Source organism: Melospiza melodia, chromosome 26 (assembly GCF_035770615.1).
Source record: "Melospiza melodia melodia isolate bMelMel2 chromosome 26, bMelMel2.pri, whole genome shotgun sequence".
Classification (NCBI taxonomy): domain Eukaryota; kingdom Metazoa; phylum Chordata; class Aves; order Passeriformes; family Passerellidae; genus Melospiza; species Melospiza melodia.
Genome location: NC_086219.1, coordinates 9,423,664 through 9,445,485, shown reverse-complemented (window position 1 = coordinate 9,445,485; position 21,822 = coordinate 9,423,664). Strand labels below are relative to the sequence as shown.

The 21,822-nt window shown below is 50.9% G+C and overlaps 1 protein-coding gene across 1 annotated transcript; it reads left to right on the top strand.

Moving 5' to 3' along the window:
* The first annotated feature begins 288 nt into the window (after nucleotides 1-288).
* LOC134429524 (nucleotide exchange factor SIL1-like) lies at nucleotides 289-20,866 on the top strand. Its single transcript, XM_063176723.1, has 4 exons — nucleotides 289-412; nucleotides 13,711-13,807; nucleotides 16,033-16,224; nucleotides 20,741-20,866. The coding sequence occupies exons 2-4, from the start codon at nucleotides 13,778-13,780 to the stop codon at nucleotides 20,864-20,866; spliced, it is 348 nt and encodes a 115-aa protein (XP_063032793.1). The 5' UTR covers nucleotides 289-412; nucleotides 13,711-13,777.
* The last annotated feature ends 956 nt before the right edge of the window (nucleotides 20,867-21,822 follow it).

Below are 21,822 nucleotides of genomic sequence, written 5' to 3'. Positions count from 1 at the left end.
AAGGGAAGGAATCAGTGTCTGCTGGGCTCAGGGTTCCACCTCCACTGTGGATCAGAGCCAGCCTGGCAGCGGAGGGACACCTTGGGTGGCTCAGGGTGGCAATTCTGGGAGGGAAAAGCAGCACTTCAGGGGTGCTGCTGCATGGGAGGAGGTCAGTGGTAGATATCCCACTCCTCACTGTGTGGGATGGGCAGGAGCTGCTCCCAAGGAGGAGCACATGTCTTGAGTTCCCAGTTCCTCCCCAAGCTAGAGCAGTGCAGTGCTCTGAAATAACATGACCTTTGCTTGCAGGTCAGGCTGTTCCTGCAGAGTCACACGTGCGGCTGAACCTGCAGACAGGAGAGAGAGAAGCCAAACTCCCGGACAGAGAATATGGGGAAGGTGACACGAGAGAAGAGAGAAGAAGAAGAAGGTACAGATATACAAGGCTTTGGGTTGGGTGGGCTGTGGGATTCATGCCTTTTATTAGAGGCCAGGTTCTCTGGTGAACTTTGTTCCTGCATCTTGCAGAGACTTCATTGCTGGGTGAGGAGCTCATCAGTGCTGAAAGCAGAGGCCTGTCCTTTGTGTTCCATTTGGGATGGCAGTGGAAGTGCCCTGAGTACCCTTTCAGAGCACTTCATGGCTTCTCATGCCACGACATGAAAACAGCTTCCACACAGCCTGTGGAGTTCTGGCAAAGTCTTTGGGTTGTCCTTGATTTGCTGTGTTTGGAGTGTGATGGTTCCCTCTGCGCTTTTTAGGCCGAGCTAGTTCCAGGAGTCTGTCTTTTTGAATTTATCTGCTGCAATCTAAAAACCTTTCTCCTGTACTGCGGTGATGACATCTTGTACTGCAACATGCAAAATGATTTGAGCTTCTGCTCAAACTAATGTTGCCTTAGCTAGGCTGGCATCATGGTGCAAGGATATCCTAATGGTTGATGCTTCGGCCATTTGTGCAATGGAAGGTTTTGGGGACAGTGACATGAGAGATGAGAGAAAGAGGAAAAAGAGACATGCAGGTCAATGGGTTAGATAGCCTGTGGAATTTATGCCATTTATTGGAGCACAGAATCTCTGGAGCACATAATTCCTGCCTCTTCCTGAGATTTCATTGCTGGGTGAGGAGCTCAGCAGTGCTGAAAGCAGAGGCCTGTCCTTTGTGTTCCCTTTGGGATGGCAGTGAAAGTGCCCTGAGTGCACATTGAGAGGCACCTTCATGGGTTCTCATGCCATGAAACCAAAACTAAATGTGCAAGGTGGCTTCCTAGAATGACATTAAGTCCTTTGAAATATCTACAGGAAGTGGTCTGAAACTGCTTTCTGAGCCTGCTCCTTGGGATCAGCTGTGAGGGGCTGAGGGCTGGCCTCAGCCCGGTGCTGTGTCCCACTGGGAGCAGCCCCACAGGCTCACGTGCAGAGCAGGCACTGCCAGAGGCCCTGGAGATCTCACCTGCCCTGCAGCCACCTTTGTCAAGGTGCTGTAAACATCAGCTGGTGCTGACTTTCCCCGTGGACCCCTTGGTTTAGTCACTATGGGGAATTTCTTTCCTTAATTCCGTGGTATTTCCCCCTGGCAGTTGTGATGAGGATGCTCGGGGAGTCTGGGGCTTTGGGGGCAGTAACCTGGGCAGGGACTGAGCTCGGGGCCCTGTTGGGCTCATGGCCCCCAGCAGCAGCAGCAGCAGCAGCCCCAGGGCCCAAAGCCCTGTGCCCCTGCCCAGCACAGGCTGCCCTGTCCCTGCAGCTGTCACCCGAGTGGGGTCCAGGGGCCAGTGGCCGCTGGCAGCAGCAGGAATTTGGGCAGGGTGAGGCTTGGCTTGGCTTTTGTCTCTGGAACAATGCGGGCTCAGGGCAGTGCAAAGCAGGCTGGGAAGCAGAGCCCAGGGCCTTTGGAGGCTGCAAGGCTTAAAGATCAGTCCCTGCTGCAGCCCAGATGCAGATGGCCCATTTGCCAAGGCTGCGGTGGCCTTGAGAGCGTGCAGGTGGATTTTGCATGGCTGTGGCCTGCTGGTGGCTCTGGGCCCAGGAGTGCCTGTGGCTGCAGCAGGAAGGGTGGCTGAAAGTTTGCTGGCTGCTTTGGTGGCATGGCTGCAGGGGCCAGTGCTGTGAGAGCCCCCTCTGTGAGAGCTGGTGAGAGCTGAGCTCTTGGGGACAGCGCTGTGCCCCAGGCCAGGAAGAGCAGCAGGGCCCAGTGCCAGGAGTGGTGTCAGTGGGAGCCCCTGTGCACAGGGACCCCCAGCCCCGGGGTGGCCGTGCCAGCACCCCCAGGGACCTCCATCCCTGGGAACGCGGAACAAGTGGAACCCACAAGTGTGCAAAGGCTGCCTTTGCCCAAAGGAATGGCCAAGAGAAGTCAGGTTTTAAAAAGAAACAGTATTTATTTGCCGAAGATCGGCAAATCTAGGATTTTCAGAACATTTCTCATTATAACAATTGTTATAACAACAACAACAACAATGTACAGAACATATTTACATGGGATCCGATGGACTAAGAATCTTCAAAACATATTTACATAAAACTTCGAACGAAGGGAACGTATTTACAGGAATCTTCTAAACTCTCAAACGTATTTACAAAGGCATCAGATCTGTGCCGTGATGTGCATGAGCCCTGGAAGAAAGGAAGCAGCAGAGCTGGGCTCAGCTGGCAGCACCGGGACCAGCAGGGCTGGGAGCTGGGCCCCAGGGGCTGGGCCGGGGCTGGCAGGGCTGGTGTGGCCCCAGGCAAGCGCAGGGCAGGCCGGGGCTGGTGCTTGTGGCAGCACAATCCAGGCCCCCTGCGGGCACCGTGTCCCTGAGCGGAGCCATCCAGCCCAGCCCCAGCCTGGCGTCAGGGGACCCAGTGTGTGTGTGGGCAGGGCATGGGAAGCATCCGCCTGTCTTACCTGTGGGGCTGCATCTTCATCCAAGGACCACGGGCTCCTCCTCATCCTTCTCGTCCACTTCCATCTCTTCGGTGTCATCCTCCTCATCCACCTCCATCTCTTCGGTGTTGTCTTCCACCTCTACTTCCATGTCCTCAACAGGGGAGGACATGGAAGTAGAGGAGAAGTCCACCTCCATCATCTCTTCCTGATCCAGCGCCAGGTCCACTTCCATGTCCTCCACGGTGTCTCTGGCAGTCTGCAAGGGGCAGCACAATCTCCCAGTGGGCTTCCTGTCCCACACCATCCATTCTGTCATGGTTGCAGCCTGCCCAAGCTGGGTGCCCCCTGCCTGGCATGGCACTGTACCTCCATGGGCACAGCAGAGCACATCCTGCTGGGATTGGCGCTCCAGAGCCGACAGCGGGAAAAGCCCAGGCAGCAGCAGCAGCTCAGCACTGAGGGTCAGAGCGCAGGGTGAGCAGCAACTGACCCTTGGCAGCCGGTGAAGTGTCTGCTGTGCTCGTTTCCAGGTCCTGGACGTTCCACCTGGAACCCTCTGGGAGTTGTGATGTCACTGAAGTTTCAGGGCTGCTGTGCAGTCAGAGATGGGGATGGCAGAATTATCCAATCCTTGAATGGTTTTGCTTGGAAGGGACGCTAAAGATGATGTGGTTCCAAGCTGAGCAAGCTCCCAGCAGAGCAGATTGTTGCGGCCCCTGTCCCACCTGGCCTTGGATGTTGCTGGGGATGGGGCATCCACAGCCTCTCTGCACTGGTCCCTGTGTCAGGGACAAGTACCCTGAGAGTAAAGGACTTCTTCCCATCATCAAATCTCCTCTACCTCTTGCAGTTTGATCCCATTCCCCCTTTTCCTGTCACTACAGTTTCTGACCAAGAGTCCTCTGCCACTTCCCTGTGTTTCAGGCTGTTCCTGCAGGGTCACACGTGTGGCTGGACCTGCAGGCAGGATAGGGAAGCCAAGTTCCCAGTCAGAGAAAATGGGGAAAATGACACGTGAGATGAGAGAAGATGGAAAATGTAGAAAACTGCAAGGCATTGGTTGGGGTGGGCAACGGGATTCATGCCTTGTATTAGAGGCCAGGTTCCCTTGTGCACTCAGTTTGTGTGTTTCAGCCTGCCCACACCCAGCCTCTGTGAGCGACCTGCACTCCTAGAGCTGGGAGCAGGCTTGCTTAAACTGCTGCTGAACGAGGTGAGAGAAGGATCTTTGTGTGGAACTCCAAACACTGTGGAATGCCCTGAAGAGGGTCTAGGAAGGTGACTAATTGGGGCTGGGCACACAGATGGAAAATGGGAGAAAAATCAGGGTAGCATTGCAGTGAGCCAGGACCAAAATGGTAGAAGAGAGGGGAGAACCCTCCAGGGGTTGTACATATAAGGAAAACACAGCAGTTCAAGTCGGTGATACGAACAAACGAGCTGTATCATCCGGAGCCTGCAAATGCCCATGGGAGCCACCTTTGCATTCAGAGCGGTGTGTCTCTTTTTCCTTGGTCACTTTGCCCTGAGGTATTACAGTTCCAGTGGTAGGCCCCTGGGCCCTCACAACTCCCCACTTTTTGTTGTCTATAAAGAAGGCTTCTGCCATAGAGTTTTGGAGGCATTTAGCAAAATAGGACGAAATAACCAACACAATGATAAAAATAAACAAAGTCCACACAGGAGTCTTAACTAAAGATAAAAGCCAGCCTTTCATCCCCCCTTTGTTTGGAAAGTCCAGTGAACCAGTCGTAGTTGCCTTCTATCTGGATCTTTTTTCCTTGATTTTTAGGAGCTGGATGCCCTGGTATACTGACTCCCTGTGGCAGAGTGTGGTATGCCTGTGACATGTTTTATACACCAGTGGTCAGAAACTTGTTGGAATCAGTGCAAGGTATAAGCAATAGCATTATCAGTTTTAATTTCCTGTGGAAGTGCTAAGGTGGAAAAAACTAAAAAGTAATGTTTTATAGCATCTTCTGATTTTTCAACAGCGTGGGCAGAGGCAAAAACTACACAGTAAAAGGCGTCGAATGAGACGTGGATGTATTTTAGTCTGCCGAAAGGGGCTTAGTGTGTGATGTCTGATTGCCAGATGTAGAGACTCTCTAATCCTCTTGGACTGACTCCTGCTCTGACAGAAGCAAGAGCATGTTCCTGACAATTTGGACAGGTGGCTACAATGGACCTTGCCTGATCTCAGGTAATTTTTAACATCCTGAGCAGCGCAGGAATATTTTGGTGGTAGAATTGATGGTTGATCGTAATATGTGTAAAAATGATCTAAGGCGTATTGCAGTGGTTCAGATGTTTGAAGTAGGCAATTGAGGTGCTCTTGAGTGAGAAGTAAGTAAATATTCACAAGGTCTATTCCTGATAGGGAGCACAGACGCTCTCTAGGTTTCCTGCAATAGTTCTGCAATAACTTTCTGTTGGGTTGTTATCGTTTTAGTAGGTTGGTGTGCTCTGAAAACGCATTCAATTATTATCAGGATCTGAGATAGTATAGTCCCACTGAAACAATAATGTATGGAATTTTGGACTTACACCAAGGATTGCCAGGGAGAAAGGAAAATTAGGGTGGTATCTGTGTGCCTGTTTAGTTTGAATCACCCAGGATACCTTTTGTACAGCTACTTCGGCCTCTGGTGTCAGTGATCACAGGAATCGAGTCCTTCGCTGCCTTTAAGGAGGAGCAGGAACAGTAGCGTGAGATCTTCTGTTGAGATTCCCAGCAGTGAATGTACACAACTGATGCTTCCACAGAGCTGGTGGAGTCTCTGCAGAGTCTTTGGGTTGTCCTTGATGTGCAGTGTTGGGGGTGTGATGGTTTTCTCTGTGCTTTTTAGGCCTTGCTACTTCCAGGGCGCTGTCTTTGGACTTTATCTGCTGTAATCTTAAAACCTTTCTCCTGTACCGCCGTGATGACATCTTGTACTGCAACATCCAAAACTATCTGAGCTTCTGCACAAACAACTGTATCGTCCATGTAATGAAAAATTATAGCATTAGGCTGTCTTTTCCAGCTGAGCAAGAGAATTTTGGCTCCAAGGTATTGATCAGTATTTGGCTTCTTCATTCTTTGAGGCAATACGGTCCACTGGTACCTCTGTAAAAGGTGCTTGTCAATTTACAGATGGAAAAGGCGAACAAGGGGCTTTCATTGGGTGCAAGGGGATGTCAAAAAAGCAGTCATTTAGATGTATAACAACCATCTGCCAAACTCACGGTAACATGGAGGCTGAGGGCAGGCCTGTCAGAAGGGCACCCATGTCCCCAATGACCTCGTTGATTTTCCTGAGGTCCTGCAGTAGCTGTCTCTTGTCTTCGCCAGGCTTTTGTATGTCAAGCAAAGGCGCACTGCAGGGGCTAGTAGATGGTACAATGTGGCCCACAGACAGATGCTCCTGCACATGGGACTGCAGGGCCTTTAACTTTCTGCCTGGGAGGGGCAACTGATCCACCCATACGGGGTCGTTGGTCTTCCAAGTTGACTGAAGTGTGGCGCGCTACTCAGTGGCCCTGTCTAGAAATCCTGAGGTGTTGATAGGATCTCTGGCCCTATCCCCCATTGGGACAAGAGGTCTTCTTCTCAAATTGTTATTGGTGCCTGGGTGACGAATGATCTTACTGTAGCAACTGTGCTCTCAGGACCTTCCATGCAGATGGTACCTTGACTCCAGAAGCTGGTAGTGGCTCTCCCAATGGCTAAAATTACCCCAGCAGCTGGAACCAGGGGCCATTGTTTTAGCCAATCAGAGCAGGAAATTATGGTGATGTCAGCTCCTGTATCTAATAGTCCTGAAAGACATCTCTTTCTCCCTTTACATGACAAAGCACACTTTAGAACGGGTCTATTTCTGCATGTTGTCTGTGCCCACATCACCCTTGGAGGAGATGGTGTGGTGATCATGTCCAGTGGGAGGATGGCTCTGGCTGTAACTGTTCCTTTTGGAATGAAAAGTGGAGAGTCTAAGCATAGAGCCTGGACAGTTATCTCCTGCAAATATGTGAAGGTGACTACCTCAGGTAGTAGAGTGAGTGTCTCCATCCCTTCCCTGGTGTTGGTTAAAATCAAAATATCTCTGGGCCGTTCTTCAGGCCTGTATTTGCCTGTTGGTATATGGTGAACATAAATATCATGGATTGGAAAGGAAAAGGCCCCTACTAGCTGCCTTTGGGTTTCAGGGCAGAACTGTCTTCTGTCGAGTTTTCTGCAGTGATCGAGCTGTCCCGCTGGATCTGAGAAGGTCTCTGTGCTGGTTCTCCACGATGTTGGGGAGAGTAGGGCGGAACAGCTTCGCGTTTGGTGTCATGGCGCAGAGCCTTTCTGTGTCTGTGTGGGTTTTCCCACAGGCCACGGGTTTTGCTGGTGTTGGAAAGCGTGTGGACAAGGGGGGCAGTGAGGACAGTGGCTGTGACAGCGAGAAGGTCCCTGGTAGTAGCCTTTATTTTTATAATTCTGTTGAAAATACCCCATCTCCCTACACTTAAAGCCAGGTCCTTTTTCATATGTATGTCAGGGAATAACTTGGGAGACTACTAGCACCTCTACCACACCCTGACTGGTAGCCTTAGCTTGGCTGGCATCACAGTGTAAGGATGCCCTAAGTGTGCATGCCTCGACCATTTGTGCAATGCAAGGCTTTGGGTTAAGGGGTAGCGAAGGAAAAATGTCTTTACAGGTGTTGTTAGCATTTGTTTCAGCAAGTTTTGTAAGGAGTACCTTCCTGGCTTTTGGATGTTCACCTTGCTTCTCTATTGCTTGTGGAAGGTGGTCAATAAATTTTAGAAAGCATTCCACAGGTCCCTGGAGAATGTCTGTGAAATCTAGAGTAGGTGTTTCTCCATTGGGTGTCTGCATGAGAGCTGTCTTTGCAGCACTTTTATCTCTTCTAACAGAGCTCAGGGAAGGTCTATTGAATGAGGTTTAGTGAAATCTTCCTCACTGGCTAGATGGACTAGTGTTAGGTGTGCGCACCTGTCTTCCCTAGTATAGTCTTTTAATAATTGTTTTATTAGTTTTTTCCAAATTCCTTCCCAGAGAATAACTTCAGTGTGAGAAAGTAGGATGTGCATAAAATGGAGCAGATTGTGAGGCACCATAACATGTGCAGTGAAGGTGGCATTTAACAAATTATTAATATACGGTGACCCCCTCCCATGGTCTCTTGCTGCTTTACAAAGATCTTTCATCTCCCGTGTGGGACAGCTTCCCATCAGGGGTTAGCCCCACTCTGGTACTGCACCGGTGCTGCTTGTATTTTAGCTACTAATTCCCAATCCCCCTTTTCTGCTGCCAGCTCCTGCATCGTCATCCAAGAATCCTCAGGCTCATGCTGAAGGTGGGATGAACCTTCCCTCTCCTCTCCAGAAGAGGGAACTTGGTCTCTGGCAGAGGAGCGGGGCCTTGGGGTGACTGGCCAGGCCCGGTGTTGTGGGCCTTTGGTAGCCAAGATGGCGGCCTTCCGGTTACCGCCCCTCACACTTCCGGCTCCGACAGTGTGGGATCTGCAAGGGGCTGAGTTGGAGCGGGTAGGACAGTGGGAGTAGGCAAGGAAGCGCTGGATCCCAATGCAGGGGTGGTACCTGACACATAGCTGAGACCCAACACACGGGCATGACCCGATTAGAGAGCTGAGGGCGGGAGGGAATTTGACATTGACGATCCCCTCCAGAGGAGGGACTCCATTTTGTGAGCTATCTGAGGTGGATCCAGTGAGGACAGGTACTGGAGAATGGGTTAGGGTAGAATCCAGGCCTGTGTGACCAGTACAGACCAGGGCAGGGGGTAGAGAAGATGTCAGGGAGATGTCAGACAGCAGGTGGCTTGTCTGTGCTTTACAGCAGTTTCCGTCTCTCATTCTATTGGTGTCAGACGGTTAAGGAATGCGGGGGGCAGAACGCAAAGACTGGATTGAATATTAGAACTTTGAACCCTTGAGAAAACTCCATAAATCATATGAAAAATTGGGTAAAATGTTGCGACTCTTACCACTCCCTGAGTTTTCTAAAATAGAGACTTTCTCTAACTCAGTCTCAAAATGCTATGAAATGAACAGAATACACAGAAATGTCTGGGAACTCCGTAAACAGCCAATGAACAAATGACTTCCAACTTCCCTTAATAAAAGTCTTCCACTCTGCAAGGAGAGACTACTTAACTGGAACATATATGTCCCTCTCAGCTTTGGATAATTTGTTACTCAGAGCTGCCCCTGATGTAAAGGGTGGCTCACCCACAGGACTAAAAATTCACCCAAGGATCCTGCACTGCAGGTGGCTGTCCACCCATTCACTGCTCTGGTGGTGCTGGATGCAGATGTTTCAAAATGTCCCCTGAGCCTCACCAGCTGAGCCGGCCCTGTTGCTGCTGCAGGGTTCCAACGCTGCGTCTAGTAAGCCCGGATTAAACTGATAAAACTTTACATTGAAAGGGCTGCCTCACTTTATTGTAATTTGTCATTTTTGTGGTGAGGTATTATAATTCCAGTAATAGGCCCCTGGGCGTCCAGAAGCTTGCGTTCACCTGAGATATCCTGTAGTGAGGAGCTCAGCATTGCTGAAAGCAGAGGCCTGTCCTTTTTGTTCCCTTTGGGATGGCAGTGGAAGTGCCCTGAGTGCACATTGAGAGGAAACTTCATGTCTTCTCATGCCACGACACCAAAACTAAATGTGCAAGGTGGCTTCTTTGAATTATATTCAGTCTTTTGAAATATCTACAGGAAGTGGTCTGGAAATGCTTTCTGAGCCTGCTCCTTAGGATCAGCTGTGAGGGGCTGAGGGCTGGCCTCAGCCCGGTGCTGTGTCCCACTGGGAGCAGCCCCACAGGCTCACGTGCAGAGCAGGCACTGCCAGAGGCCCTGGAGTTCTCATCTGCCCTGCATCCACCTTTGTGAAGGTGCTGTAAACATCAGCTGGTGCTGACTTTCCCCTTGGACCCCATGGTGTAGTCACTATGGGGAATTCCTTTCCTGAATCCCGTGGTATTTCCCCCTGGCAGCTGTGATGAGGATGCTCGGGGAGTGTGGGGATTTGGGGGCAGCTGCCCGGGCAGGGGCTCAGCTCGGGGCCCTGTTGGGCCCATGGCCCCCAGCAGCAGCAGCAGCAGCAACTGACACTTGGCAGCCGGTGAAGTGTCTGCTGTGCTCGTTTCCAGGTCCTGGACGTTCCACCTGGAACACTTTGGGAGCTGTGATGTCAATGAAGTTTCAGGGGAGCTGTGCAGTGGGAGATGGGGATGGCAGAATGATCAAATCCTTGAATGGTTTGGCTTGGAAGGGACCCTCAAGATGATCTGATTCCAAGCTGAGCAAGCTCCCAGCACAGCAGGTTGCTGCGGCCCCTGTCCCACCTGGCCTTGGATGTTGCTGGGGATGGGGCATCCACAGCCTCTCTGCACTGGTCCCTGTGTCAGGGACAAGCACCCTGAGAGTAAAGAACTTCTTCCCATCATCAAATCTCTTCCACCTCTTGCAGTTTCATCCCATTCCCCCTTATCCTGTCTCAACAGTTCCTGACCAAGGGTCCTCTCCCACTTCTCTGTGGGTCAGGCTGTTCCTGCATGGTCACACGTGTGGCTGGACCTAAAGACAAGACAAGGAAGCCAAGTTCCCAGTCAGAGAAAATAGGGAAAGTGACACGAGAGATGAGAGAAGACAGAAAATGTACAAAAACGCAAGGCATTGGTTTGGGTGGGCAACGGGATTCATGCCTTTTATTAGAGGCCAGGTTCTCTGGTGAACTTTGTTCCTGCATCTTTCAGAGATTTCTTTGCTGGGTCAGGAATTGAGCAGTGCTGAAAGCAGAAGCATGTCCTTTGTGTTCCCTTTGGGATGGCAGTGGAAGTGCCCTGAGTGTACATTCAGAGGCACCTTCATGGGTTCTCATGCCACGACACCAAAACTAAATGTGCAAGGTGACTTCCTTGAATGACATGTAGTCCTTTGAAATATCTACAGGAAGTGGTCTGGAAATGCTTTCTGAGCCTGCTCCTTGGGATCAGCTGTGAGGGGCTGAGGGCTGGCCTCAGCCCGGTGCTGTGTCCCACTGGGAGCAGCCCCACAGGCTCACGTGCAGAGCAGGCACTGCCAGAGGCCCTGGAGATCTCACCTGCCCTGCAGCCACCTTTGTCAAGGTGCTGTAAACATCAGCTGGTGCTGACTTTCCCCTTGGAACTCTTGGTTTAGTCACTATGGGGAATTTCTTTCCTGAATCCCGTGGTATTTCCCCCTGGCAGCCGTGATAGGAATGTTCGGGGAGTGTGGGGCTTTGGGGGCCGCTGCCCAGGCAGGGGCTGAGCTCGGGGCCCTGTTGGGCTCATGGCCCCCAGCAGCAGCAGCAGCAGCAGCAGCAGCCCCAGGGCCCAAAGCCCCGTGCTCCCTTCCCAGCACAGGCTGCCCTGTCCCTGCAGCTGTCACCCGAGTGGGGCCCAGGGCCCAGTGGCTGCTGGCAGCAGCAGGAATGTGGGCAGGGTGAGGATGCCCTAGCTTGGTTTTTGTCTCTGGAACAATGTGGGCTCGGGGCAGTGCAGAGCAGGCTGGGAAGCAGAGCCCAGGGCCTATGCAGGCACCACGGCCTAAAGATCAGCCCCTGCAGTAGCCTAGGTGCAGGTGGCCCAGTTGCCAAGGCTGTGGTAGCCTTGAGAGCGTGCAGGTGGATTTTGCATGGCTGTGGCCTGCTGGTGGCTCTGGGCCCAGGAGTCCCTGTGGCTGCAGCAGGAAGGGTGGCTGAAGGTTTGCTGGCTGCTTGGATGGCAAGGCTGCAGGGGCCAGTGCTGTGAGAGCCCCCTCTGTGAGAGCTGGTGAGATCTGAGCTCTTGGGGACAGCGCTGTGCCCCAGGCCAGGAAGAGCAGCAGTGCCCAGTGCCAGGAGTGGTGTCAGTGGGAGCCCCTGTGCACAGGGACCCCCAGCCCCGGGGTGGCCGTGCCAGCACCCCCAGGGACCTCCATCCCTGGGAATGCGGAACAAGTGGAACCCACAAGTGTGCAAAGGCTGCCTGTGCCCAGAGGAATGACCAAGAGAAGTCAGGTTTTAAAAAGAAACAATATTTATTTAACAAATATCTGCAAATCTAGGATTTAGAGAATATGTGTCATTATAACAATCGTTATAACAACAACAACAAAAACGTACAGAACATATTTACATGGGATCTGATGGGCTAACAGTCTTCAAAACGTATTTACAAAAAACTTCCAACGTAGTAAACATATTTACAAGAAACTTCTAAACTTCAAACGTATTTACAAAGGTGTGATATCTGTGCCATCATGTGCATGGGCCCTGGAAGAAAGGAAGCAGCAGAGCTGGGCTCAGCTGGCAGCACTGGGACCAGCAGGGCTGGCAGCTGGGCCCCAGGGGCTGGGCCAGGGCTGGCAGGGCTGGCGTGGCCCCAAGCAAGCGCAGGGCAGGCCGGGGCTGATGCTTGTGGCAGCACAATCCAGGCCCCCTGTGGGCACCGTGTCCCTGAGCGGGGCCATCCAGCCCAGCCCCAGCCTGGCATCAGGGGACCCAGTGTGTGTGTGGGCAGGGCGTGGGAAGCATCCGCCTGTCTTACCTGTGGGGCTGCATCTTCATCCAAGGACCATGGGCTCCTCCTCATCCTTCTCGTCCACTTCCATCTCTTCGGTGTCATCCTCCTCATCCACCTCCATCTCTTCGGTGTTGTCTTCCACCTCTACTTCCATGTCCTCAACAGGGGAGGACATGGAAGTAGAGGAGGAGTCCACCTCCATCATTTCATCCTCATCCAGGCCCAGGTCCACATCCTCCACAATATCTCTGGCAGTCTGCAAGGGGCAGCACAATCTCCCAGTGGGCTTCCTGTCCCACACCATCCATTCCCACATGGCTGCAGCCTGCCCAAGCTGGGTGCCCCCTGCCTGGCATGGCACTGTACCTCCACGGGCACAGCAGAGCACATCCTGCTGGGATTGGCACTCCAGTGAAGGCGGCAGGAAAAGCCCAGGCAGCAGCAGCAGCTCAGCGCTGAGGGTCAGAGCGCAGGGTGAGCAGCAACTGACCCTTGGCAGCCGGTGAAGTGTCTGCTGTGCTCGTTTCCAGGTCCTGGACGTTCCACCTGGAACCCTCTGGGAGTTGTGATGTCACTGAAGTTTCAGGGCTGCTGTGCAGTCAGAGATGGGGATGGCAGAATGATCAAATCCTTGAATGGTTTGGCTTGGAAGGGACCCTCAAGATGATCTGATTCCAAGCTGAGCAAGCTCCCAGCACAGCAGGTTGCTGCGGCCCCTGTCCCACCTGGCCTTGGATGTTGCTGGGGATGAGGCATCCACAGCCTCTCTGCACTGGTCGCTGTGTCAGGGGCAAGCACCCTGAGAGTAAAGAACTTCTTCCCATCATCAAATCTCTTCCACCTCTTGCAGTTTCATCCCATTCCCCCTTATCCTGTCTCAACAGTTCCTGACCAAGGGTCCTCTCCCACTTCTCTGTAGTCCCTTCCCTCACTGGAAATTTTCTGAGGTCTCCTGTGACTCTCTGTACAAGGTTCATAAGCTGAAATCTGCAAGTTGAAGCTTGTAGGCCCTCTGCAGTTATATAGTGGCGCTGGGGTGGTTCCTCAATTGCAACACAAAATTCTTAGGTATCAATTCATCAGCTGTTTTTATTGTGGTGGGATCTGAGAATTTGGGTCAGCAGAGCCCTATATTGTCAGGGGGAGGTGTCTGTGAGCCTGACACAGAACCCAGCACTCAGACTAATCTTTTCTTGAGTATGGTAGGTTTTTTCATTCCTTTCCTCCTGAGCTTAGCCATTGCTGGAATGTCGCAGTGAAAATAGAATTGAGGCCGTTTTTCACTCATTACATGTTCTTGTTTGTTTTGTTTCTTCTGCAAGGCTGGGCAAGGTTGATCTCGATGCAAATTCATTCACATCTGAGGAGCTTAAAAAGGCCTTGGCTAAAATGAAGGAAAGTGAGAAGGCAGAAAGGATGGTGAGTTTCCCATTTCTAAAGCAATGCACATTGCAGGGATCTGAAAACACCCTGTTACACTCTGCTGAAACACAATGGTTAAAATGATTGCTTGGAAAACACTGTGCAAACTAATTTTGTGGTGAATATGGACCTGAAATACCTTTATGAACCTGTTAGTGATATTGTTCCCTGACTTTTCTGTACGACTCGAAGATTCTGTGAGTGGTTTGGGTTGAGTAGGACCTTAAAGCTGATCCAGTCCCACCCCTGCCATGGGCAGGGACACCTTCCACTATCTCAGGTTGCTCCAAGCCCCATTCAAGCTGGCCTTCGACATTTCCAGGGATCCAGGGGCAGCCACAGCTGCTCTGAACAATGTAATTTATCTGTTTCACTGCAGCTCAATCCACAAAAATGTCTGCAGACCCCAAAGGGAACTGGATTGCAGCTGACGGTATTTACAGAGGGTATTTCCCTTTACTCTCCTTGCTCTGGGTTTCCAACCTTGTGCTCTGGATAGCAAAACCCAAGTGGCCATGGTGAAGCAGGGGCTGATGTTTCCTTACACAAGCTCCAAGTTGTCCATTTAGTTACAAAACAACCCACAACCCGAAGTAAATAGGTGGGAAGATGTGTGACTCATCAGGTACATCAGAGCCTCTTTCCCTTCTCCCCCTCAGCAGTATTTCTTTAACCCTCACTCCTCCTGCTGCCTTGGTCTTGGCTCACTCAAACAAAAACTGAAAGAGGAGTCAAGTCTCTAAAGTTCTGGTGTCACAGAAAGGCTTTTTCTTCCCTTATGTGGCAGCACGGCATGATTTCATTTGCTGGAGATTATTTCCATAGCAGCATTGCTGATTGATTGCAGGGCTGCTGAAAAGGGCTGCTGGAAATGAGGATCATTGAAATGCAAAAATTAGTGATACTCTATTAGGTGAAAATAAGCCATATTTAAAAACCTCCTGTTAGAATAGCTTTTGTCCCAGCAACTGGGCTAAAAGCAGCTACATCTAATGGACCTAAAGTATTCCATTTGCAGTCACTCCTGCAGAGAGCAAATCCATCCCTGAAGGCTCAGTGTCAGAGGAAATGGAGTTATGGAGTTACACCGAGCCTCTCTGTGCTCCGGCAGAGGCAGCTTGGGGAGGGATGGGTTGGGTGTGGTACCTCTGGTAATTTATCATTCCATTCACACAGCTTTCACATCCATTGCTCACTTGGTTTTCCTCCAGCCCTCTCTGATCCTTCACGGGGAGCAGGACAGTGCAAACCCTCCAGCTGAGGCTCACTCCGCATACAAACACATCTTGGCATTTGTGATAAATGCCTTCCAAAAGGGGCTTTCTGCCTTTCTCCTGTCCTTGGGGCAGCCCAGCTCCAGCATGGCCTGTCTGCTGCTTCCGTCCCCTGCAGCAGCAGGCTCTGTCCGCAGTGCCAACAGTGCTGATGTTCCTGCACCTCTGGAGCTCTCTGAGATCTCTGACAGAGCCTTTTCTCCTCACCACATGTTTTGTGTCAGCTCTCTGTTCAGGGCAGCCCTTGGGGTACTGTTACTGCGAGGGAGATGAGCTCAGGACAGGCTGTGTGCTGGCCAAGCCCCATGGCACAGCACGTCAGCTGCCCCCAGCTTATCACTGCTCCTTCTGCCTCCCTTTCTGACAGCTTCTGTCGTCACACCTCTCCCTAGGAGATAGACCCTTCCAGGAATTTGCTCAATGCTTGGAAAGGCAAAAGCATCTTTGTCTGTGTCTGAGAAGTCGTTGGAGTCACTGTGCACTTTGGGCTGGATGGGATCTCTGGAGCTCTCCAGCCTCATGTCCAGTTCCAGAGAGGTTCAGCTGTAAGATCAGGCAGGTGCCTCAGGGCTTTTTGCAGCCAGGTTTTGAGAAGATCCACTTGCAGGCAAGCAGAGAACAGCAGTACTGCTGCCTGTGGGCTTGATGTTGAATTGGATGGAAATGGGATGTAGAAATAGTGCACAAATGCTGTAGAGATGTAGAAGTGGTGCACAGAGCTCTACTGTTCACTCATATTGTGGGTATATCACAGCTAACTGGGTTCCTGGGCTTCTCAGAAGGACCCTGCCCCTGCACCTCTGATGTAGAGCAATAAATCCATTGGCACAGACAGCCAGGTTCCCTTTGTGAATTTTGGGGCTGGCATTCCTTTCTGTGTCTGTCTTGTCTCTCTTCATCTCCTATCTTGTTATCTCACATCTGGTTTTTCCTCCTTTTGTTTCCAAGGCCCGAGAGGAAGAGGTGAGGAAGAAGTTCCGGCCCATAGAGCAGCTGAAGGAGGAGTTTGAAAAGCTGAACATGAAGATAGAAACAGATTATGAAATTATGGTTAAATTAATCAGCAAATTCAACAGCTCTGCCTCCACGCTGGATGAGAAAGTCGCGGCGCTTTATGATCTCGAATATTATGTTCACCAGGTAACAAGAATGCCTCAGTAACTACCGTGTAAAATCCAGGGGATACGGTGTCATAACGGGGCTTTATTTTTCTTATCTGTATCAGGTAATACAAATTGCTTAATTACCATAATCCTGGGACAATAACAGACAGCAGAGGACTAGTGCAGGCTTATTTTATATCCAGGTTGGAATTAATCATCGCTTGTGCCAGGAGCCAGCAGTATCCTGGTGGTTGCCTGATTTGTTGTCTGTTCTCAGGCTGGTTTTCTTATCCTCTCTTTTTCCTTTTTTATCTCCTTAATGTTACAAAATGGGGTTTTAGCTGCCATTTTTGGGTAAGTAGAGTGGTGGTTGCTCAGAAAATAATTATTTTCTCTCTGCTTCCATGGAAAGCTGCCGTGGTTGATGGTAGGTGCGTTTATATCAGTTCACAGAGAACATCTTTGTACCAGGAAAGGTGACAGCCACCCAAAACCCTCTATTTTGTCTTGGTGTGAGTAAGCAGTGGCAAGCAGAGCCTCGCTGTGCTAATTAGCTCTTTGTGAGGGTGAACATATTTCCTGGCATCTCGCTTCCTCAGGTTTGTGCTCACACTTTTCCCCCCTCTCTCTGATCTCTCTTGCTCTGCTTTCAGCTCACACATTCCTACCTCCCCTTGGATGCAGCTGCAGGCACAGAGCTCTGCTCCCCTGGGCTTGGTGCCTGCCTTGGTGCCACCCCTGGGAGGGTGTCTGGGCATCCAGCCTCTGCTCTGCTGTGTGGGAAGGGACTTGGCTTCTCCCTCCCCAGGGACTGGGGAGAGTCTGGAGTGCACTGGGAGAGTTTCCAATGGCACTTTGTCATTTCAGAGGGTGAATAGAACAATTCTTGGGAGGTGCCAGTGCAAGCCCTTTCACTGGAACAGCACTTGTTGAACCAAATGTGGTATTTGGAGGCAGGTAGCTGAAGTGTTGCTGCCGTGAGAGAGAGAGTCCATGTGCCAGCTGATACAAGTGTTATTTCCAGGGCTCTTTGTCTTGAATTTCCACTCTGAATTGTCATTGTGGGCATGCAGAGGCTTCCTTGCTGTTTGTTCTCCCTGCTTTTGTGTCACTGACGGCATCTGTGTGACTCAGAGAATAACTGTGAACAATGGGCACCCAAAGAGCTTCATATTTGTACTCAGGGCTAATCTTGCCTGATTAAGGGTGCCAGAGCACCAGGCCATTGTGCTAAAAAGCAACCCCCAAATGCCCTGGCATGCCTTGAATTCCAGCATAGCGATCTGGACTATTCCAGCAGAAAATCCCTGCAGCACAGGATGGGGCAAACAATTTCAGAATGGCAGAGGAGCAGGGACTGGAGCATCAAAGGGAAGCACATGCAGCATCAAAGGGGTCAGAGAGGGGGAATGGCAGGAGGCTGGCAGGAGCACAGGGGCTCCTTTGTGCGCCGATCACAGCGCTGCTCTGTGCCTGTGCTGTCAGGGCAGATGGCTGGGCAGCCCCTTCTCGTCAGGCAGGAAGCTGATAAGAAATATGACCTGTCTCTAAGCCAGCATGGCTTTTCCTCCTCTTTCTTCTTCCAGTCAGTTGAATGCGTCCAGATCATTATCTCTGCTTGGGACTAACTTTAGCAGCAGTGGCTTAATGTAATTACTGAACAGCAGCCAAAGGACGCTGGTGCCACATAACCCTGGAAGGGCTGAACTGCCAGGACTCCTCTGCAGCGAGTCACAGCCCTGCTGTGGGAGCAGGGGATCCTTGCAGGTGTGGGTGGCCAAGGACTTGTGTAGGGCCACTTTGCAAGTCCCACCTTCCCCAGCCTCCATCAGAGCAGTACCATGCCGTGCTGTGGCTTTTCAGAACTGTTCAGCTCCCGGCCATCCTGCTGCTGTCTCCAGGACACGGGATGCCCTGTGGAGTGGAAAATGCCATGCCCTGGAGGGCGTGCAAGCAAAGGCTGCTCCCTGCTCTGTACCATGGTCACCCTGGAGCAGTGGGTGCGGGGCAGCTCGTGCCTCGGAGCGTGCCGTGGGAGCCATGGCTGGTGCCCAGCCCGGGGAGATGCTCTCTCCTGCCTTTGGAGAGTCAGCCCAAGGGCTCTGCCTTTGCTCAGCTTTTGGTTGCCAGCTCTGGTTTGCTTCTCCTCAGCCACGATTCAGCTTGGCATGTTTGGGAGCCTGTCTTGGAGAAGGAGTAGGAAGGTTTGGCTTGCTGGGTTATCTGTAATGCATAAAACCCAAATGCAAATGTGAAGAGGGCAGAGCGTAACTCATAAACAGCATTCACGGTGCTTGCACATCAGTGTGTGGAGCCAAGACCCATTCTCAGGCATTGCAGGCTCTTTCTTTCAATTATTTACTCTGCTTATCTTCCCCTCTCCTCTGCTCTGAAATGCTACACCATCTCTCTCTGCTAATTTCCTCTCCATCGTGTGCAGTTGACATGCTGCTTTCCCTCGCTCTTAATTTCTAACATTTTCTCTCTCACCTTCCCTCCCTATTTTCTTTCTCCTCCAATTCAAACCTGCTCCCTGAATAACTGCTGTCATATTTGCTCTTTTCCCATCCCTCCCCTAGCCTGCTTTGCCTGTATACTTTACTCAAGAGCTCTTTTGATCTTTGGTTTTTCTTCTGTGCTGATTTCAGTGGACTGAAGTGAGGTAGAAGCTGCTGCCTTGCAGCATACACTGCTCCCCAGAGAGGTTAATACCTTCAAGTTGTTAAGTTTGGGGATTTTGTTAGTTTTAGAACTGGAGCTCTCACAACAGACTCTGGTTAAAAAAGATAAACACATCTTCAGAATAAGCTTTACAGCACAACAGCACAATTTACATTCTACTTTGTGGTGTCTCACTGACCCTGGGGCAGCACAAAGGACTCTGGTGCTTCTGAGGTTACAGCAGGGGATGGTTTTACCACTCCAGCTGCTGGATGCAAATTCCTGCCTGTCCATATATTCCCTCTCATGCAGAAGTCAATGTCTGATTCCAGCACTAAACCAGTTTTTACAGAGGCTGAGTAATAAAAGGACCCACTGGCAGCTGAAATTGGGTTGCTGCATAGATTTCTTTGTAGATAAAGATGGGTCTGCAGAAAAGTGAGAGCTCTGGCAGGCCTGGTTTATAGGGACAGTTAAAAGAACAGCATCTGAAAGGATACAAAAGCTGCTGCAAATCCTGAATCAGCCCCAGCAGACCTGCGGAGAGCAGCTTTGCAGAGGGACAGGTGGGTATTGTCCCACTGGGGAGCAGAGATGAGCTGGAGCTCCCCAGGTCCTGCTTTGATTGGTAACGACAGACCTGTAGGACACAAAGCTTCTTCTTCTGCTGGGTACCTGAAATATCTGACTTAGGGCCAATTTTGATGAAGGTACATGGTTGAGATAAATATAACACTGAGCATGAAGTCATTGACTAGAAGAGGGTCCCATATGCCCTGCATGGCTTGTGGTCCTGTTCCACCTCATCAGGTGGTCGGCTTGCCCTGCTGATAACTCATTTTTATATTCTGTTTCCATCAGCCAACAATTGCTGTTGTGTCCCTGTCTTTTAGAGAGATATGTTGAATTTCTAAACCTGATTTTTCTGTGCAGGCAGAAACTGATTTTTCTGTGCAGGCAGTTCTGAGCATTCATCAGATCCTCTTTTAAACTGAAAAAAAAAAATCATTGAATACCAAAATGCATTGATTTGACTTTGGACTGAATTTTGTACTTGAAGTAGTTTGTGCTGTTTCTCTAAATTTTGTCTGTGAGCACTCAGAGCCTTTTCTGATCTCCTCTCCAAGAGCAGATGCCCGCTGGGACTGTGCCTGGCTAGCCCCTGATCCACTTAGAGCCAGAGGCTGATGAATTCCCACTAATGTGCAAACTTCTCCCTACTGGCAGTTAATCCATTATTGTTTGCTTAGAAAAGTCATTGTGGGGCTGCTCCCTGGGGAAGCTCCTGGATGACCCCTCCAAGCTGGGACTGGCTTTTTCCTTCCTTGTCCATGGGAAGTTGTTGATGGAACTCATGGAGAACTCCCAGAACTGCCCATGCTACTCGCTCCCATGCCCCCTTTGCACCCTGTTGGTGCTGACAGGCTCCTAAACATCCCTGACTCCTGGTGCTACAATTACAGCATCAATTAATTAACTTCATTCGCAAAACATGCAATTCCCTGGATCCCTAGTAAAGGCTTGCTCAGGGGAGAGGAAAGAGCTGGAGTTTTTTGACATTAGCAGATATATTGAGTTTTTGACACCACCTGAATTGCCAAAATACATGTCAAGAGCAGTTTTGATAGCTGTAATCAAAGTATTTGAGTTTCCAGTGATGCCTTCTGAGTGTGACAATGTCCCCCCACAAGGACACTGTGCCTGGGCAGCTGTGACATCTCTGCTCGTGGGCAGGGCTGTGCTAAGCTCAGCCACAGCCATTCCCTCGGAATTTTTAATTCCTTGTAAAACTCCCTGCTGGTCAGAGCAGGAGGGAAGGGATGCTGTGGGTGTGAAGGGAGGTGGTCGCCAGGGGCTGGGGCTTTGTGCTGATGGAAGCTGCTCTCTCCCAGGTGGACAATGCCAAGGATTTCCTGTCCATGGGTAGGCTCCGGCTGGTGATCGAGGGGCTGAACAGCAGCGAGGCCTCGCTGAAGGAACACGCTGCCTTTGTCCTGGGAGCTGCCCTGTCCAGGTGAGACCTGCCCTCACCTGTGCTCTGTGCCTCTCTCCACCTCCCTTGGTTTATTTCTGATAGCAGAGACCAAAAGCTGTGTTGTGACACACCACAAAACTGTCTTGTCCCCTTCCTCGCCCTTGCAACATCTGTTTCCCCTTCTCCTCAGTGTGTCCTTATCTTGCTCATTGGACACATCCAGAAGTAATGTGGTGGCAAATCTATGATTGTTTCTTGGTTTCCCTGGGCTCCCTGTTTCTGCAAAGTCCAAGGAAGGAATAATTCTCCTTCTGTCCCACTGACAGCTCTCTCTGGGGGAAGATGTAACAGAGGGTACAGTTACAAGCACCCCAGTGAGCACCTTTGTCCTTCCTCATCCTTGCTCCTGGGCTGCCTCAGGATGGCAAGGTGCTGATTTGAGCAGCTCCTGTGGTCTTTAGAGAGAGATTTGGGCCCCATGAACACGTGCCTCTGACATCAAAGGCATGTTGATTAGATGTGGGGTCAGGAATAAGGGTCAGCAGCCAGAATCCAGAGGAGACTGACCTGCAGAATGTTTGAGGTTCAGGGGAAGGAGCCTGCTCTTCCTTATGCTGGGGCATCCTGTGTAGTGCTGGCTGCAGGAGGTATCCTGTGGGCTCCATGGGTTTTCCTGGTGCCCCTTTTTTGATTTATGGGTTTTGGGGCTTTGCAGGGGATGTGTTGCTCTTTCAGAGGTGCAGAGGCTTTAGAAATGCATTGGATGGACTCAAATTCAGGATCAGAAGTGCAGAGTGAAAATTGAAGGTCAGGACTGTTTTATCTGCATATTTCTACATCTAAAAATATAGTCACCTTCTCCAGCATCATAAATTATTTATGGCCTAGTCTAACACATGGTGCATGCACAGACCTGCATTTACTTGGCAATCTCATATGCAATGCAGTTGGCCCTCAGTGTGTGTGGAGTGATGGGCCTCGTGGACAGGAGCAGGTACC

Coding starts and splice junctions, on each gene's coding strand:
- LOC134429524 (XM_063176723.1), top strand. CDS start 13,778: ATGAAGGAAAGTGAGAAGGCAGAAAGGATG. Junction 13,808..16,032: donor GTGAGAAGGCAGAAAGGATG/GTGAGTTTCCCA, acceptor TTTGTTTCCAAG/GCCCGAGAGGAAGAGGTGAG. Junction 16,225..20,740: donor TCGAATATTATGTTCACCAG/GTAACAAGAATG, acceptor GCTCTCTCCCAG/GTGGACAATGCCAAGGATTT.